This window comes from Sciurus carolinensis, chromosome 1, assembly GCF_902686445.1.
Source record: "Sciurus carolinensis chromosome 1, mSciCar1.2, whole genome shotgun sequence".
In the NCBI taxonomy this organism is placed as follows: domain Eukaryota; kingdom Metazoa; phylum Chordata; class Mammalia; order Rodentia; family Sciuridae; genus Sciurus; species Sciurus carolinensis.
This window is the reverse complement of record NC_062213.1, coordinates 1,497,757-1,517,196: the sequence shown is the minus strand read 5'-3', so window position 1 is coordinate 1,517,196 and position 19,440 is coordinate 1,497,757. Positions and strand designations below refer to the sequence as shown.

The following is a 19,440-nucleotide window of genomic DNA, read 5'->3' as shown; positions in this document are numbered from 1 at the left end:
TGGCTTCTTCCTTTTTTTTTTATTTGTATATCTTTACGTGGTGCTGAGGATCGAACCCAGTGCCTCACACATGCTAGGCAAATGCTCTACCACTGAGCTACAGCCCCAGTCTCACCCTGGCCTCTTGATCAGTGAGAGTGGTGATCACCTGGCCCAGGCAGGTTCCAGACAGTGTGGGGCAGGATGCTGTGGTGGGAGGTGGTCCAAATGTAGAGGAAGCAAAGCCCCTTCTCCCGGCACCCTCAGCCAGCAGTCCTACTGTCCTTCAGATGGGCGGGAGGGTATTCCTTCCCAAGGCAGCCCTCCAGCTCATGGAAGACGTGGGACTTCCCTTTGTATGGTCAGTCTGGTGGCCTGCACTGCTCCCAGGAGGGCTGCAGTACAAGCCATGGGCTTCACTGAGGCCCAGGGCCGACACCTCCAGGAACACCCCCGTGCTACTGCCACTACCCCTACACTTTCTGCTGCGGCCAACAGGCAGAGTTCATGTCGCATTTACTGGCTCTGGGATCTACTCCCAGTCTGATTTGGTGGCCTCTGTTGGACCTGGTACAGCAATCAGTGCTTGCTTGCAGCTACTCAGACCCACACTGGGCCCTGGTCATGTGCTGCCAGCAAAACCTTGGTCCACTGTGGCTGTGATGACCAGCCTCACGCTACCCTGAGTATCTGTTCACCCCTCTCCAGCCTCAGAGGGGAGGACGCTATTCCCATTTCCTTTCAATCCTTGGCTGCCTCTTCTTGCTCTAGGATGAGCTTTTCTCCTGTGACTGGGTGGTGACGTTCCTTTAGGGAGAACCCACCAGGTCACAGCTGTATCTGTTTCCAGGACTCCACAGTCACTCGGCAGCCCAGTACTGGCACTGCATCAGCTCAGGATGCCATAAATAACACCACAGACTGCAGGGACAAACAACAGACATCTTCTTGCAGTTCTGGAAGCCAGTAGCCTGAGGTCGAATGGCAGCAGGCTTGTTTTCTCCTGAGGCCCATCTCCTGGCTTGCAGGCGGCACCTGCTGTGTCTACACAGGCATTCCTCTCTGCACCCACACCTCCCTTGTGCCAGGTCATAACCACACTGCTTAGGGCCCATCCTAACAGCCATTTTACTCGTCACCTCTGTCAATTCTTCATCTCCAATTACAAACACAAATTGCGCTGAGACAGCTGAGGTGCAGACCTCAACACGGTTAGGAAGGAATACAGTTCAGCCTGTGACGGGCAGGTCTCCCAAAGTCTGTGTCATTCAGTTTTATTCAAGCACCAGTTGTCATCTATATTCTGTGTAAAGTAAGAGACTCACGTGATCTTCTGAGCGAGAGGGAAGATGGTGTCGAGCGTTTGAGGAGTGCTGAGAGCTACGTAGAGCACCAGCACAGCGACAGGGGCCAGGCACGGTGCTGCTGAGGGTGCTGGAGCCTCAGCCCGACGCCTTCTGCCTGGCCTGCCCCTTCTTTCTGCCCCTGTGTTGCTCCTTTGGATCTGGACAATGCTAACCGTGGCCAGCAGAGGCACGGGAGGGCCACCGCACCACGGCAGGGGAAGCCTCCTCTCTCCCTGGTTCTGTGCTTCCTTCTGTCTGCTCCCTGACCTTGCAGCTGTGGAGGGCAGCCAGCAGGCCTCATGCCTGAATCTCAGCTGTGCCACCACAGGCACTCCCTCAGTGCCAGCCCCAGCTGCCGGCGCCCCATCTGCCGGCACCCCAGAGGGTGCTTCCTGCTTGCCAGTCCCGGCATGGATCCCTACCCACCTTCCATGACCCACCTGCACCTGGGGCATTGCTCATCAACTGCTGACCGACCCTCACTGGGCCAGCCCAGCAAGCAATCTCTGCATCTACTGAGCAGCACAACTTGTAGCCACCTATTCTGGCTGGCATCTGAGCCTGACCCTGTTTGACTTCCACATGTCCTTCCTCACAATTCTCAGCCCTTGTGCCTTTGTGATTTTCTTGAACTCTACAATTACATTAGAGCTGATAATTATTATGTTAGGCTTTCCTTCTTATTTCTGTCTCCCGATTGGACCTGCACACAAAACCATGAGACTGTAGCAACCAGGGCCTTGGAGAGAATAGGGGTCTTTCCCACGGACACCTGTTTTCTACGTGAGGCATGGCCAACCCCTGTGCTGCTTCTCCTGGAACACAGGTTCACTGGGATGAGACCCCATGTGTTCTAGGCCCCAGCTTCAGGGACATCAGGATGCAGTTTCAGTAGTGGTGTTCAGCTGGGGCTTCCTAATACCATGTTTTACCTTGGGTCACAGTGTGGCACTAGGCTTTTGAACTCAGTTCTAGTGTTAGCCTCCTGCATTCTCCAGTCATTCTAACAAGTTTGCAAGCATTAAATCCCACTCTGTTTAAATACCATTCTCAATCTCACAATTAAAAGCCATCATCTTAGTAACCTGAAAAGTATCTTCTTGTATCTTCTAGAAGTTTATTTTTATTCTTTTACTTGATCAAGATGGGGTCTTGGGCTGGGGAGATAGCTCAGTTGGTAGAGTGCTTGCCTCATAAGCACAAGGCCCTGGGGTCAATCCTCAGTACCATCAAAAAAAAAAAAAAAAATGGGATCTTGCTGTGTTGCCCACACTGACCTCTAATTCCTGTAAGAGCCTCAAGTGCTTCTCCTGCCTCAGCCTCCTGAGTAGCGGAGATGACAGGTGTATGCCACTGGGCTGGCTTATCTTCTGGAGCGTAAATGTCACCTGTTGAGTCTCTGCCGGTCACAGCATTCTGTACATCTGCCGACACGACCTCCTGTCGTTCTGCATGGAGTGGCTTGCTGTGGGCACTTCCCAGCAGCACCACTTCAGCCCTCGTCCCCCAGCCAGGACGAGGCCTGGCCTACAGAGTCACCCATCCTGCATCAGCACCCACAGGGGCACCAGTACAGGGAGACTTTCCTGTTTCAACAATTTATATTTTAGTAATGTGTTAGTTGTGCAATATAATTGGGCATTTTAATAAAAAAATTATCCCCGCAGTTGAATATTCTTTAACATGCTGCTTTAGTGGTTCATTTCCTCAGTTAAACTCTGATGTATGTACATGCACATGTACACACATGCATACAAATACATGCCTGTATCATACAAACACACATCCTCACCTACAACTTTCAACTGGAAGGTAATAAAAAGCTCTGTAAAGTTCAACTAGTTCTTCCATCTGCTTGCTTATTTTGGTACTCGGGATTGAGCCCAGGCCCTTGTGCATGCCAGATGTGAGGTGAGATTATATTCCACCAGTCATCCCCAGCCTCAAGAGATGTTTAATGGTTAACCTGACATGCAAACAAGAGGCAGAACCACCGTTGTGCTGAAACATCTCTATAAATTAAATGCGTACACTTCTCACATAAACAGTTAATACTTCTACAGGTTTCAACTTCTTCATTTCTTCTTTTTCTTCTTTCTTTTCTTTTTTCTTTTTTTTTTTTTTTTCTTTTTCTTTTTTTTTTGCACTAGGGATTGAACCCCAGGGGTGCTTTACCACTAAGCCATGTCCCCAGCCTTTAAATTTTTTTTTTTTTTTTTATTTTGAGACAGGGTCTCACTAAATTGCTTAGGGTCTTGCTAAGTTGCTGAGGCTGACCTTGAACTTGCAGTCCTCCTTCCTATGTTTCCTGAGCTGCTGGAATTACAAGTGTGCTCAATGTGCCAGCCTTCTTGTGTCCACAGGCAGCATCAACATAGAAGGTGTTAGTTGACAACTGTTTTTATAAATTTATTATCTAAGGCAATTTTCTCTAGCAGGAACTCTCGGCCCAATAGCTATGAATCCTGTCTGAAGATTGATTTCTGTTTATCGCCTTCTTATTTCTTCAGTTTGAATTTGCTCTTCTTTGAACTGTCAGTGGAACTGAATTTCTCTTTGGTGTGAGGTATCACATGCTTGCTGATGGCTGCTATCCACAGCCAGAGTGTGCAAGCACTGCCACGTGGGGCCTCCACCCACAAATTCTCCTGTGGGAATGTGGCCAGGGCTCTGCCTGCAGCACTGCATGTACAGCTCCTGTCCCTTGTGAACTCCATGCTCACCAAGGTGTGGTCTGCAAAGGAGGCCACAGTCCGAGCCTGTCCTCTGGCACTGGGGAACCTGGAGCCCTGGTACAGCAGCCCCAGTCAGCACATTCCTGTGGTTTCTTACCAGCAAAGATTCACATCTATCTGGTAATGACGGAGATAGAATTATGGCTTTCCCACATTCATTACACAGGTAGAGTCTCCTGCATGAATTCTCTAGTGCTGTATAAGGTCTGAAATCTGTCAAAGCATTTTGCAGTCTGGCAGGCTGGCACACACCTGTAAATCCAGGGACTCAGGAGGCTGATAGGAGGATCACAATTTCAAGGTTAGCCTCAGCAATTTAGCAAGGCCCTTAGCAAGCCAAGACTCTGTCCGAAAATAAAATACAAAGGGCTGGGGTTGTAGCTCAGTGGTGAATTGTCCCTGAATTAAAATCACCAATACCAAAACAATCAGAGCAAAACAAAACACAAACCCACTTCCCACTGTGACTACATCCCCCTGGTTTCCATCTGGATGGCCTCTGAGGTCCAGCTCTGACTGCGGTGTTCCCATTGTGTGTGTTCCCATCCGCTTCTGCGCAGGTCCTCTGAACACCCATTGTTGCATTCACAGGGTCCCTCTCTTGTGGGGTACTGGGGATTGAACCCAAAGGTACTCTACGTACGACTGCGCTACATCCCCAGCCCTTTTTATTTTGAGACAGGGTCTTGTTAAGTTGTCTAGGCAGGCCTCAAACTTGCGACCCTTCTGCACACCGTGCGGCCCAGGCCTTCTGTTTTGCAGGAGGAAGTTTTAAGACTTAACAGACTACAGTGTGAAGGTACTGAACACTACCGCACTTCACTTATTTTGCCGTAGGAGGAAAAAAAAATCTCCCGGCAGGCTCAGGGGAGCGCCACAGCCAGTCCACACGGCGGGTAGAAGGGGTCCGCGGGCAGGTGCACGCCGCCTGGCACCTCACTGTCCAGAGGAAAGACGTCCTGAGGCCGGGCATGCTCCCAACTGTAGGGACCCGCTCCAGGACCGGAAGTATGCGCGCCGGGGCGGGGCCTCTGGGGGCGGGGCCTGGCCGAAAGGCCTGCTCAAGTTCTGGGGCGGGGCGGGGCGCGCGCCCGGACGGGCCCCCCCCCCGAAGGCGGGGCCTCGGCAGATGGGCTCCGCCACGCGCAGGCTCCGGGATCGCCTCAGTCCTCCTGAGATACACCGAGATTCGGTTCCTAGAAGGGCCGGAAGCTGCTCCGGTCGCAGCGCACTTCCGCTGGGAAGTTGAAGTCAGTGTGGCGCGGCGGTCCTGCGGTCTTGGTTGCTCGCCGCCACCCGCGCTCCAGGCTTGTGTGACGCGGTCCGATCTTCCCGAGCCGCGCTCCGAACCCCCTGCGCCTTCAGACACGCCGGAGCCCAGGCCCGGAGGGCCGCCGCGCGAGCCCGGCTGCAGAGGGGACGCCGCGCCCGCGCCGCCGTCCGCCGCAAGGCCCCCAGGTGAGCCGCCCCGCCGGGTCCCCACCTGCGACGGCGGAGTGAGCCCGCCTGTCCCCACCCTCGCCGGGACCTTCCCGGGGGCTTGGCAGACAGTGGCTCTCCCCGTGTTCCTGCGTGGCGGCTGCCGCGGTGCCCCTCCTGCTCCCCTGGGCTCCGTCCCGCCCCTGGATGCACTGCAGCTTGGCTCTCCCGTCGAAGTCCAGCCCTTGGGCCAGCGGCGGTGCTCAGAGGAGGGGAGCTGTCACATTTTGTCATTACAGTAAACCCTGTGCTCAGTGCGCCTTTTCATGGACCATTCTATGACTTTTCTAGAGTGGCCATTCAGACATTTTGCTTGTTTTAAGCTTTTTTCTTTTCATCATCGACTTGTAGAAGTTACAGTTCTGAATGAGTCTATTTTCTCTCAGTCTGTGGCTTGCCCTTTCATTTTCTTTGAACTTTTCTCTCTTCCTTTTTTTGTGCTGAGGATCGAACCCAGGGGCACTCTACCGCTGAGCTACACCCCCAACCCTTTTTTATTTATTTTGAGATAGGGTTTTGCTAAGTTGCCCAGACTGGTCTTGAACTTGCAGTCTTCCTCCCTCAGCTTCCTAAATCACTGGAGTCACATGCCTGTGCCATTGCACCTGGCTCTTAACTAACTGTCCACTTAGAAGCAGAAGTTTAAAATTCTGGTACAGTCCCATTTATAATTTTTTTAAGGTGAGTACTTTTAGTATCTTTGCCTCCCTCAAGATTATAAAGGTAAATGTAAATGTCTTTTTGTTTTTCTTGTAGAAACTCTTAGTTTCAACTTTTGCCTTAGGTCTGTGGTCCTTCTTGAGTTATTTAGGGCCTGTGAGGTACAGGGCTTAAAGGTTAATTTTTCCCAGTTTCAGCTTGATTAATTGAAAAGGTGCCTTTTTAAAATCTTGGACTTGTATTGGTGCATGTAACTGCATATGTGGTCCTGTTTGGACTGTCCTGTTTTTCTTGATCTGTGTGTTTATCTTCATGTCAGCTTCACACTCTTGATCACAGAGCATTAGGTTACCAGGATTGAGTCAGGGCTGTTTGGAGTGCAAAGGCCACCACTCAGGAGATGAGTCCTCGGGAAGAGTTTGGTTTATTCAGGACAGGCCCTGAAGAAGATGGTGTGGAGGCACATCTCCTCAAAGGTCCACCTCGTGGGGCTCAGGAATGCAGATGGGTTTTTTGCAGGTAGGGAAAAGAGGATCAGGCAGGAAGGCTTCTGCTGAACTGTCTTCATTAGTGGTCCAGGGTTAGATCTCCCTTTCTTCTCCAGAACATCCTGATGGACCTGGACCTCCTAGTGAACAGGAAAATGACCTAAAACAGATTCAGGCCAATAGGTAACAGGAGAAGACAAGTTATTAGTTAAGCCAGAAGTGGGCCTACATCCCCAGAGATGTGGAAGTCCCCACCCAGAGATAACTGGCTGGTTCTGCTTCTGTAACCAGGCTTCCTGCCACAGGCTTTCCACCCTGTCTTGACTCTGTTCCTGCTTGAGCAGCCCCCATTTCAAACCCACCTATTAGTAGCCAGTACTGCCCTTGTAACCTGGTCTCCTGCACTGCACTATAAAACCCCTGTAACCCCACGGCTTGGGGCCCAGAATTTTGAGTGTGAGCTTGTCTGGGTTCGCCAGCATAAATAAACCCAAGCTCTCCTATTTCTCCAGCTGCTGCTTGATTTCTTGCCAGTCTGTTTTCCTACACTAGGGTTAGCACCGGTGGGGCTTTTTAGACATTACTTTTAATGTAATGCAAGTTAAACCTCACATCATCCAGGCTTGGTGGCACACTCCTGTAATCCCAGCAATTCACGAGGCTGAGGCAGGAGAATCACAAGTTCAAGGCTATCATGAACAGTAACATGACCCTGTCTCAAAATTAGAAAATAAAAAGGGCTGAGGATGTAGCTCAGTAGTAGAGCGCCCCTGGGCTCAATCGCCAGTACCAAAAAAAAAAAAAAAAAAAATCCTTTTATACACTTTGTGTCAGATGATATTCTGATCTAAAGATTAAGGAGGGCATTGCAAAAGTCATTAGATGTTCTGTGTTCTGTAAATCTAAAGACAGATTAATAGAAAACAACCATTTAGATGGGGTTTTTCTCCAGAATTTAGAGAGAGGTCATAAAAGGATTAGAGAAGGGTGAGAGCCTTGCAAGTGGCCAAAGGAGTAATTCTGCCAAGCCTAGTTACACACAGTCTTAGGACCAGGTGGCAGAATCTTCTAATTTGTTCTGCAGGATAATTGTTCAAGGGCTTTTGTATTCTCACATAAATTTTATAATCAGCATCTTAATTTCTTCAGAAAACCTGCTGGTATTTAGGGAGGAGTTGTGTAGAATCCGTGGGGCAGTTTAGGGAAAACTGAACTGAACATGATCTTCAACACATTTCCTGACTCCTGAGTTATTGGGATCTTTGTAGTGAAGGTGCCTTTGTATGCTAATGGTCACTATAGGAACTTCTGGATAGATGGGACAGTTCTTGCAGCCCCACCTGATACTCTAGGGAAGGGAGGCTGAAGAAGGTTGAGTTGATCACCGGTGGCCAGTGATAAGATCCAAACCTAATAATGAAACCTCCCTAAAACCCCAAAGGACTCAGAGCTGGGGGAACCTTGGAATAACCCAGTGGACTGCTCAGCCCTTCCCACATGCCTCACCCTGTGCATCTCTTCATCTGTGACCTCTGTAAGGCAGGAGGTACGAGTAGGCTTTCTGAGTTCTAGGAGCCACTCGAGCAAAATGACCCGACCTCAGGAGGGACTTTTGGGAACCTTGGTTTATAAGTATTTGTCAGAAGTGCAGGTGGGACAGCCAGGGGTTTGGGATTGGCACCATCGGTGGGGCTGTCTTGGGGCTGAGCCCCGAGTCTGAGGAATTGACACTGTCTCCAGGTGTGGGTGGTGTCAGGATTGGATTGGGTGGGGTTGAGGAGGCCTGTGCGCTGCAGGATTGCTTGCTTACTGTGCAGGTTGGGGAGGTCCCACACACCTGGTGACCTGGTGTCAGAGACTGATTGAGTTCAGGAGACCTGAGTTTGCATGTTTCCCACATAGGATTTCTCCCAGTTTATCTTTGTCTTCAGTTTTCCCCAGTGTTTTGTAGCTTTTAGGGCTGGAGTATCCTAAATGTATTACTAGGTGTTTGATTTTTTTCATGTTACTGTAAAAGTTGCCCTTAATGTTGTTTCCTATCCCCTGTATTCATAGCCAGTAGAATCAGTTGATTTCTATATCCTGTGGACTTACTAGCTGCTTTTTGAAAATTCCTCCTGACTTTCCTCAAGCATAAGCTTGTCATCCTTGAATAATGATAGTTTTGCTTCTTCCTAATTTTTATGGCTCTCTTTCTTTTTCTGCCTCCTTGCATGGACTTGGGCCACCGATAAGATGGTAAGGAGAAGCAGTTAGAGCAGACAGCCTCACCTGGTCCTGGGCCCAGCAGGAGAGGCAGTATGGGCTCCTTCATGAGGTGTGCACTGCAGGCCTGTGGTTGTGGGGTTCTATCTGCCCGTGCTTGCTGGGTGCTGGATTTTAACAGTGCCTTTTCTGATTGTATAATGGAATACCACAGACTGGCAATTTATAGAGAAAAGTTATTTTGTACAGCTGGAGGCCAGGAAGTCCATGAGTGCAGCAGCACTGTCTGGCAGGGCCCTTCCCGCTGTGTCACAGTGGGGCAGAGCACCCAGAACCCGTCATGGAAATACCACACAATGTCCTAACAGTGGTATTGGTCCCCCTACTTGCATGGAGACAGATTTTAGCATGAGTTTTGGAAAGGACATTTAAATCATATCACTAAATCTTTTGAGATAATCATGGACTTGGCACTGCATTTTCTCCTTTGTGTTGTTAATGTGATTAATTATGTTGGTTCATTTCCAAATGATAAAGGAAAATTTAGGAAAGTCATTGTGACTAAAGTTGCTGCCATGCTTTATAAGGAAGAGGTGTTGGGCCAGTGTTGTGGCTCAGTGGTGAGCGCTTGCCTAGCACACGTGAGGCACTGGGTTCCATCCTCAGCACCTCATAAAATAAATAAAGGTATTGTGCTCCTGTACAACTAAAAAAAATTTTTAAAATAAATAAATAAATAAAAGGAAGAGGTGAGGAACCGGGGTTGTATCATGATAGCGTGCTTGCCTAGCATGCGTGGGGCACTGGGTTCAATCCTTAACACCAAAAATAAATAAATAAAGTCATTGAAAATACATATTTAAAAGATTTTTTTGCTTTAGTTGTTGATTGACCTTTATTTTATTTATTTATATGAGGTGCTAAGAATTTAACCCAGTGCCTCCCACATGCTAAGGCAAGCGCTCTATCACTGAACCACAACCCAGCCCTGAAAATATATATTTAAAGAAAAAAAAGGGAAGAGGTGATCTCGTTATGGAAAAACCTGGGCCCCCGTTTGTGAGAGATGTCTGCAGAAGGTGGAAGGGACTGAAACCAGAGAAGGCAGGCAGATCCAGGGCTCTGCAACGTAGCAGGCCAGTCACTTACCAGAAGAAGCCGCACAGGACTCTGCACAGGGCTCGGGGAGGTTCATGTGGCCATCTGGACATAGTTGGGCTCTGGCCAGCCAGAGCAGACCTGGCCTTTCTCAAAAATGGTTAACAGAGCTGGGGTTGTGGCTCAGTGGTAGAGCATTTGTCTATGAGGCATAGGATTTGATCCTCAGCACCACATAAAAGTAAATAAATAAAATAAGGGTATTGTGTCCATCTGCAACTAAAAAAAATATTTTGAAAAAGGTGATTAACATGTCAAATGTCCATTAAGAAGCAGTTGGGCATCGATGACCAGCACAACACACATAGCCTGACTCTGCCCTGTAGGACTTGAGACTGTGTCAGGGTTACCTGGTGGGCGGTCGGGCAGTTACGGCCAAAATGGGCTGTGGTCATGACAGGCTTGGTCTCTGCAAGTCTCAAGTTGGAAAACACAAAAGCTGAGTTACACGTGACTGACATCCATTTAGAGCTGAGACATACTGAATGATGTCAGAAGAATTGGGGAAGGACTGTGAGGCAGAGGTGATGCAAAGACAGCGCCCTCCTGTCCCCAGGAGGTCAGACCACAGTGACTGTGTCCTTGGGATGCACGCCCTCAGTCATGACAGGCTTCTGTTTGTAAATGCTGGATTTGGCCTCCTACGATTTAAAAAACGTCCGTGTCTGGTAATGAGAGATTGGCCTGTAATTTTCCTCTGACAGTGTGTTATATGGTTTGGGTTTAAGGGTCATGTTGCCTAATTAAGAGAAACTGGTCTTCTCATAAAAACTTGTGAGTTTGTGTGGTCCCTCTATGGGGCGGGTGAGTTCGCGCCAGTCTCACCAACCTGTTGTCCCTCCCATGGAGTGCGCCATCCTGGTTTCATTAGTTCAGCAGGCTGGGCCTCCACTTGGCTGGCTCAGTTCCAGTCTTTTTCAGGGAATTTGTTCACTTTCTGTAAGTTGCTGGATTTGGTGTAACGGGGCTCATGATGGTCCAAAGGGCACTCCTGAGGTAGGGTCTGCAGCGAGGCCCCCTTCTCGCTGGCAGGGGAAGGAGACGTGTTCTCTCTTCCTGCCCCTGGGATGTCTTCTCCCACAGTGTCTGAGGCTGGGCTTCACAGCAGAGGCTTCCGGATCCTGGGGAGGGTGGTTCTTGGCAGGCCCATGGCAGAAGCCACAGATGCAGCTTACTGTGGGGAGCACCTGGCAGTGAAGGCCAGTGGGGTTTCCTGGGGCCAGCTCACATTCTGAATTAGGGGGAGGTGGCTGGGATGTGGCCTGTATGTTCGTGGGAAAGCACATGAGGACAGTTTGTGTGCTCTGCCCTATGGAATGGCCTGGCCTCGCCGGATCCAGGGGCCTTGGTTGGGGTTGTAGTCTCACTCTCCAGTGCCACATCTGCCGTCAGGCTGGTGACGTTCAGCCACAATTGGCTGGTCACAACCTCCTATGGAGACAGATCTGCCTGCTTCCTGGTGTTCTGGAGTTCTGTCACTTGAGAGGGGATACAGCACTGCTCTCCCTGGTCTCTCAGTGCCAGGGCATGGGCACTGCTGGCTTTTCCTGGGCTCCCTGGGCTTGCAAGGGTGGGGGTTGGCTCTTGGAGTCAGGTGGGGCTTCGTGCCAGCTGCTCCTGCTCACCCCGCTTTGTCTCCCCAGACTGTCTGCTCCGTTATACCTGTGTTTCCCCAGAGCATGGCCACTGCGGTTCCCATGGATGTGCCCCAGGTGAGCTCTGTTGTTGGCTACGGCCCCCAGGCGTGGCCTCAGCAGGGAGGCTACCTGCCAGGCTTGCCTTTCTGCTGGTTCTTTCTTGGGCCTGGGAAAAAGAAAAGAGCCCAGTTCACTTACATAAGAGCCTAGTAGATGTCATAACCAACTTGGAAAATGTGCTTGGTTCTTTTAGGTGCTTAGTCCAGTGCAGTTGCAAGCAAAATACCAGGTGGGCAGTTTAAGCTATAGCCATCAACTTCTCTGTCCTGCGGAGTCCAGCATCGGTGCTGGCATGTGCAGTCCTGGCCTGGGCTTCTTCCTGGCTGTAGACGCTGCCTTTGTGAATGGCCTCCTGTCAGGGAGAGCCAGGGAGCTCTCTGCCTTTTTTCCTTTTTCCTTTTTTTCCCCATCCTGGGGACTAAACCCAGGGTGCTTTACCACTGAACCACATCCCTAGCCCATTTTTTTGAGACAGGGTCTTGTTAAGTTGCTTAGGGCCTCACTGAGTTGTTGAGGCTGGCCTCAAGCTTGTGATTCTCCTGACTTTCAGTCTCCCAAGTCTCTGGGATTACAGGCATGCACCACCATGCCTGGCTTTCTGCCTTTTTTATCAGAACCCCAGTCCTGTTGTTCAGGATCCTACCCGTTGACCTCATTTAACCTTACTTGCTTTTCAGAGGCCCCCATCTCCAAGTGCAGCCACATGGGGGTCAGGGTCTAGCATAAGAGTCGCATCCACACAGGTACCTTCCTGGGCGTGGCTGTGGGCCTCTCGGGGTTCCTCCTGTCGGAGGCCTCACCCCTTCCTGCAGTTGTGGGACTTACTGCCCTCTCTCTCTCATTCTTTTTCAGGAGCAGCGAGTCCTGGAGCCCTGCGTGTGTCAGGTGCCAGTGACCTTTGAGGACGTGGCAGTGTGCTTCTCCAGGGAGGAGTGGGAGTGTCTGGGCCCTGGGCAGAGGGCCTTGTATTGGGATGTCATGCTGGACAACTTCAGGAGCTTGGTTGCTTTGGGTAAGGGCCACATTGGTTCCAGCCAAGGACTTGAAAGTAGAGTTCTCAGCCTGTGTGGACAGAGGGCCCAGCCCACCCTCTGACGTTCTGGTCCAGGGGCTCTCTTGACTTCCCTGGAGGCAGCTTGTCTTGTGTGCTCAGGCCTCCAGGACCCTGTGTGGGTCAGTGGGATTGGGGATGTCTCCTCTTTCATCTCTGCTTCAGGCAGATTCTCCAGGGGGTCCTTAAGGGCTGTCCCGGCTGCTGGGTCACCTTGTACTGATCCAAAACTGACCTGAGCCCTGACCCTCACTGTCCTCTGCACAAATAAAACAACTTTTTTCCCTTTTGAGAAGGATTTTGCGGCCCCAGACCAGATCTTGTCTCTCACCTGGAACAGTGGGATGAGCCGTGGGTTGACAATTGGAAGAGATCTGAGTTTCGGGAAGCACGGCGGGGTTCCCACCCAGGTGAGCGCAGCACTCTGGACTGGGCCCAGTTGGCCTCTTCCTCTGTCTCAGAGCTCCCGGTTGAGTGCCCGGCACACAGCACCCTCCAGCACCTTCCCTTCCAGGGGAGATGGGCACAAAGCTGCTTCTGAGTGGGGCACCGGTGGCAGCCGCACTCCTGCCACTGGGCCTACTGCGGGTCACGGTCTCTGGGTGACCTTAGGTAGCTTTTTATTCTGTCTGCCCATTTGTAAAGCTGGTCAACAGCACCACCTCCTTTCCTTAAAGGAGTGGTGGCCTTGGCGGTGGTCATGGGGGTATCTTGTTTCTCCCTGTGGTGGTGCTGGGGATGGACCAAGGTCTCTCACATGTGCTAGGCAAGCGCTTTACCACCGACCACATCCCAGCCCTGGGGTTGTTGTTCAATTCAGATTGAGCAGTCGTGCAAACCCGAGGCAGCCTGGGAGGCTTCTGGATCTGTTGGAGCCATAGGCTGGGGAAGGTGGGAGATCCTGAATATGTGGAGTCCCTAGCCTCTGCCCAGGCCCCAGTGGTACCTCAGCAGGGCAATGGTGGTGCCCCACTGAGCCCCTCCTGGCTTGGGGACACCAGTGCCAGTGTGCATCGTTGTGCTGCTCAGACAGCTCACAGGGCCGTGATGCCGGGCTTCACCTGCCCACCACGGGGTTGGGGTGAGCTGAGTTCACTTTATGTAGGCCAGTGTCAGTGGGTTTAGCTCAGCTCGGTGCTTTTGGCATGTTTTCTTTATAGCTTGTGCTGCAAGGAGTGACTTTTTAGGAGTGCCTCCCTGTTTTGCTTGAAATTAGTAGACTTGACACATTTGGTAGCTTTCCTTCACACTTAAAGGATGGCCAAATATCATGCTAAGTGAGACAAGCCAATCTCAAAAATCCAAAAGACGAATGGTCTCACCGATAAGCGGATGATGACACGTAATGGGGGTTGGGAGGGGGGCAATAATGGAGGAAGGAGGGACTGTACAGAGGGAAAAGAGGGTGGGAGGGGTGGAGGGGAAATAACAGAATGAATCAAGCCTCATTACCCTATGTGAATGTATGATTACGCAAATGGTATGCCATTAGTCCATGTACAAACAGAAACAACAAGTATCCCATTTGTTCACAATGAAAATAAACTTAAAAAAAAAAAAGGGATGGCCACTGCATGACCTGACCTCTCCCTGGAGCCACCAGTCCTGTAAATGTGTTGGTCTTCCTCCATAGGGTCAAGGAAGCCTGTTGACCACAAGAGACCCTGTGATCAGCCAGCCTGGGCTCATGAGAAAACCCGCCTGCGGGGAAGACTCCAGAAAGGGGCTGGCTTGGGGAAGAGCTTCCTCCCGGGGGCGGGTGATGTGCGGCTTCCCAGGACTTCTCCAGGGAGGAAAGCTGACAAGCCTGCCACTCTCCACGGCCCCACCTGTGGGAAGGCCTGCGGGCAGTGGCCAGGCCTTGGGGAGCCACACAGGAGCCGCACGGAGGAATCTGCATTCATCTGTGGTACATGCGGGAAGGCGCTGAGCTGTCACAGCCGGCTGGCTGCTCACCAGACAGTACACACAGGAACCAGGTCCTTTGAGTGCTTCCAGTGTGGCCAGACCTTCCGGTGGTGTTCCAACCTCCTGCGCCACCAGAGGAACCACACAAGTGAGAAGCCCTTCAGCTGCGAGCTGTGTGGACAGGCCTTTAGCTTGAAGGACCGTCTGGCGCAGCATCGCAAAGTCCACACAGAGCACCGGCCCTATGTGTGTGGTGACTGCGGGAAGGCCTTCAAACAGAAGTCCAACCTCCTCCGGCACCAGCTGGTGCACACTGGGGAGAGGCCTTTCTTCTGCACCGACTGTGGCAAGGCCTTCCGGACCAAGGAGAACCTTAGCCACCACCAGCGCATTCACAGTGGGGAGAAGCCGTACACCTGTGCTGAGTGTGGGAAGGCCTTCCGGTGGCCCAAGGGGTTCAGCATCCACCAGAAGCTGCACCTGACCAAGAGGTCCTATGAGTGTGACCGCTGTGGGAAGGGCTTCCGCCACCTGGGCTTCTTCACTCGGCATCAGAGGACTCACCGGCGGGGCCAGGTGTAGAGGCCCTGGCCTGGATGCTCCACCTTTGCTGGGGAAGACCTGTACTCTTTCAGGCACTCTTGAGCCTGGAAGGAAGCCTTCTTGATTCTCCAAACAACTGTTTGGGGCTCCACAGAGCCCCCGAGAAGTACCACCAGGAAATGCCATTGGAAGAAGGGGCTCCAGAGTACACCACGGAGCACCCCATATCCAGACCCTGGAGAGGCACCCACGGCTCTCAGCCTGGGAATTCAATCCCTGCCCCCACTGTCACTCATGTGCACTTTAACCTTTCTCTCCTTTACTATTTGCTCAACTGTCTTCCATCTCTGCAAGACAGTTTTACATTTTATAGAGAAGCGAAGCCTCTTTTGCAACCTCACCACGTGACGTAGAAATGAGCACCTTTGTTGCAGTGGGAGACAGTTAAAAGGCCAGACCTGTATTCAAAGCCAGGGTGTGGTTGGCAGAGCACATGTGGGGCTGTCTGCCCAGTGGCAGCACAGGACTGGTGGGCCGTCCTGCGTCAGTCAGAGCCACATCCTCAACTCTTCCCCTTTTGTGGCTTCTTTACTTGGACGTTGGGGTTTGGGCAGAGTAGCACTGTCTTGCTTCTATTTATTTGAGTTCATAGGATGTGACCAGGAAGGCCATTCCCAGGGTCACGTGGGGGCCTCTGCCCTGGGCATGTGAAGGAGAACTGGACATATCTCCCCAGCCCTGCATCCACATGTTGGGACCACAAGTCACAGAGATGCTGCCAACCTGGACTGTGCTGCTCAGCTCTGGCCCTTGGCTTTCAGGCTCCTTAATGACCTGACTGCACTGCCCTGTGTCATGGGCTTTGGCTGTTGGCAGCTCTGTGCAGGTGCCCAGGAGCTGGCTGTGTTGGGGCTGCCTGCCTGGTGGGCAACAGGAGGTCCCTCTGCCCATACCCTCTCCGTTGGCCAGTGGCTTGGAGCTGGTCATGCCCCTGGAGCTGGCAAGTGTGGCTGTTTTAAGAGCAGCATGTGGTGGCCATGCTTGCTGCAGACCGTCTTCTCAGTTGGTCCTCAGCTTGGGGTGCCTCTGCTTACTTAGGCAGAAACAGTCTGGGCAGCTCCCTACTGCCAGGGCTGAGTGGGGACCAAGCACTTGTCCCTGCTGTATCTCAGGTTATCCTAATGTCTGATGAGGGGTTTTGCTTTTTAAGATTCCAGTTAACAGCCAGGTGCAGTGGTGCACATCCTAACCTCAGCAACTTGGTGAGTCCGAGTCTGAAAAAATTAAAAGGCAGGGGGTGCACCTTAATGGTGGAGCTCTTGTGCCTGATCCCTGGTACCCTAAAAAAATTCCCAGGTAACAGTTGCTCCTGGACTTGGAAATGAGGTCACAGGGAGCAGGGTGAAGAGGACCAGCACAGCCCACCGGGAGGAAGCACGGCACCAGACCCCTGAGGGTTGCTGTCAGATGGCGCCTTCACCAAGCAGCCAGGGGCACAGCAGCGGTGCGGCTGGAGTGCTGGAACAAAACAGTTATAAGAAGCTGCTTTTGAGACAATCGTGGAATGAACAGGCTGGGCATTTGGTGGTATTAAAAGGAATTTGCTGTGATGACATGGTGTGGAGATGAATTCTGACACTGGTGGGAGAAATGACTTGGTGTCAAGGATTTGCCTTAAAGTTCTAATAAAGGGGGAAAACCTGGTAAATGTTGGTGAGTTGAAGCTAGGAGGTGTGTTTGAAAGTTTAAGTTCATTAATGCACACTGGATCTTGTTTTAAACAGCCGTGAACCTGCTGACTCTTTGTACCGTGGGCCAGGAGAAAACAGTGCAGACCACAGAAAATAAGGGGTGACCCTGCCTGGTGGCCTCCTCCCTGCAGAGTGTGTGCACACATGGAGAAGGAGCCAGAGACCCAGGTGTCTCCTCACATAGGCACAACCCCAGTGACCCTGGTGAGGACCACTCAGACAGCCTCAGCTCAACTCAGTTGCCTCCCTCCCAAGACCCTACCTCCTAACAAAGCTGTGGGCCTAGAGCCCCAAGGGGCAAATGTGGGGGGAGGCACAGCTCAGTGTGCAGAAGGGGTTAGAGCCCACCCCTTGGGGTGTGAGCACATCCCAAGGGGCACGCTGGTAAAAAAGGCTTTGCCCCTTGAGGGCTGCTAGGCAGGCACCCTGGCTGCTCCCTCCTGAGTTGAAGGCCTTGGGATGGTGAGTAGGTGAAGGTCTGTTCAGGAGTGGAGAGACTTGTCTGTGGGCAGGCAGTGGACGCTGAGACTGACCCTGATCCGTGGGTTCCGTTGTCCTATGGGGCCCGCTGGCTGTGTTCAGGTCACTGCCAGGTGCCAAAGTAGTGTGATGCAGTTGCGAGGGTTACATGCGAGCAGTGGAGGGCTTGGCAGAGAGCTGCATTCCCTCTGAGGCCACTTGGGCACTTGCTGACAGTCTAGTTGGCGGGCAGTGTGCCACGACAGCGTCTTCTGTCCTGCCTGGCAGGCTCCCGTGCAGGCCGCTGTTTCCTTCTAGCACTTCTCCTGTACAGTAATGGCAGATGGTTGAGGAACACTATCCCCAACTGACTTAAGGTCACTGCCATGAGATGTTTCTGGAGCTGTCCAGTTGCTTGGGCAGGCAGCCCTGGGTAGACTGGTGGCTGCGAAGTGGCGAACAGTTCGGTGGGGTGGTCTGTCTTGGATCTCAACCCACTCCCACAGGCTGGGCATCCTGGGTGGCGTGCTGGCCTCCAGGCAGGAATCCCTGGCCAGCACACATCCCCGCAGCCTTCCGTGTCTTTTCATTTACTGGGAATGGGGAATGTGTGAGGCCACTTTGTGGCCAGGAATCATGTCCCAGTGGGGCCAACAGGTGGCAGAGCCATGCCTGTGACCACCATGCCAGGCATCCTATCCATGGGCCACTCTGGCTCACCTGTCTACGTGCCACATTCCACACATGTGCCCACCTGAGGTACACCAAGAGCTCCAGGGTGGCAAGGACCATGTGGCATTCCCTGGTGGCCGTGACTCAGGTGGGGAGAGGACTGCGTCCCACCACTGCTGGCTCTCCGTGTGCTCCGAGGCTGTGGGGGTTGGAAGCAGGTAGATTGGTGTCTAGGCTTACTGCTCTTGCAGTGCATCCTAAACTCAGTGGTTCTGGGGGCCGGGGAGCCTGCCGCATGCCAGTCCCAGGGGTTCTCAAATCCATGGGAACCCGGCAAGAGTGGACAGCTGCTTTTCTGAGTGCGAGTCTAGCCCCAACTGTTCGCTTTGCAGCGTTTGTATCTGGGACCTGAATTGTGGGCCCACCAAATGAAATGCTTTGGGAATTTGAAATGTGTAGGTTTTTAAAACAACATTAAAAAGCTAGCTCCCCATGGTGGAGCCATACTGGATTTAAACTTGAGGAACCATCTCTCTCACCATGCCAGCCACCTGGTCAGAACAGAGATGGCACGGAAGCTGGGGATCCAGTCGGTTGCAACTCGGGACATGCAGGCTGGAGCCACTCCATACCTAAGCTTGTCAAGCCCCTCCTCCCCACGCCCCCTTCCAGGTGCACACTTGTTAGATGTGATGCTTTCCTCAGTTGCAGCACACAGGATAACGCCACAGCTCAGTCCAAGCATAGGTCAGCAAGCCAACCTCCTCACATGCTCAGGCCTGACCCAGCACTGGGATTTTAGGAGAGCTTTCTGACAGGCTTGTCCTGGTGGTGTCTGCCATGAGTGGCAGCATGGAGATTACCAGGTCCCATAGTCAGACCCGGAGGTGTCCTTGACACGGTTTGGAGGAGGAGGTGCCCTGTGCTCCACCCGCACACCTGGAGTCTGTCTATACTGAGCACTTGACCTTGCCCTTTCATTAGTGCTCTAATTAGAGTGGTTAGCTCAGCCTTCAGAGGTGAAGTCCCCAGGGCAAGGGTGAGCTGTCGTTTTCCCTAGGCTAACTACTACATGCCCAGCCGTCCTCTGACGCTGGCAGACACGACTACTGTCTGAATCACTCTTCCTCGAGGTTAGGCAGGGGTTGAGCAGATAGGTCTGGGCAGCTGGCACAGGTCTGGAAGGTCACATCCTCACATGAATGTTCAGCTGGGAGGTCAGTGGGCATCAGAGGCTCATGGAGAGTATCGCATGTCCTGGTACTGACTTCAGGATCATCCATGAGAACTGCCTGGCATTTGTGAGCCT

General features: G+C 52.1%; 1 protein-coding gene across 3 annotated transcripts; it reads left to right on the top strand.

Moving 5' to 3' along the window:
* The first annotated feature begins 5,290 nt into the window (after window positions 1-5,290).
* Znf707 (zinc finger protein 707) lies at window positions 5,291-17,626 on the top strand. Of its 3 annotated transcripts, XR_007105378.1 has the most exons (6): window positions 5,291-5,518; window positions 11,694-11,762; window positions 12,600-12,759; window positions 13,092-13,208; window positions 14,432-16,511; window positions 16,606-17,626. XR_007105378.1 is itself a non-coding variant. In XM_047528182.1 (5 exons), exons 2-5 carry the CDS (start codon window positions 11,730-11,732, stop codon window positions 15,286-15,288), a joined length of 1,164 nt encoding a protein of 387 aa, XP_047384138.1. In that variant the 5' UTR covers window positions 5,291-5,518; window positions 11,694-11,729; the 3' UTR covers window positions 15,289-17,622. The 3 variants fall into 3 exon arrangements, 2 of the variants coding, with proteins under 2 accessions (XP_047384138.1, XP_047384145.1); XM_047528182.1 differs by having other exon boundaries at window positions 13,095-13,208; window positions 14,432-17,622; XM_047528189.1 differs by lacking the exon at window positions 13,092-13,208 and having other exon boundaries at window positions 14,432-17,624.
* The last annotated feature ends 1,814 nt before the right edge of the window (window positions 17,627-19,440 follow it).

Coding starts and splice junctions, on each gene's coding strand:
- Znf707 (XM_047528182.1), top strand. CDS start 11,730: ATGGCCACTGCGGTTCCCATGGATGTGCCCCAG. Junction 11,763..12,599: donor TTCCCATGGATGTGCCCCAG/GTGAGCTCTGTT, acceptor ATTCTTTTTCAG/GAGCAGCGAGTCCTGGAGCC. Junction 12,760..13,094: donor CAGGAGCTTGGTTGCTTTGG/GTAAGGGCCACA, acceptor CCTTTTGAGAAG/GATTTTGCGGCCCCAGACCA.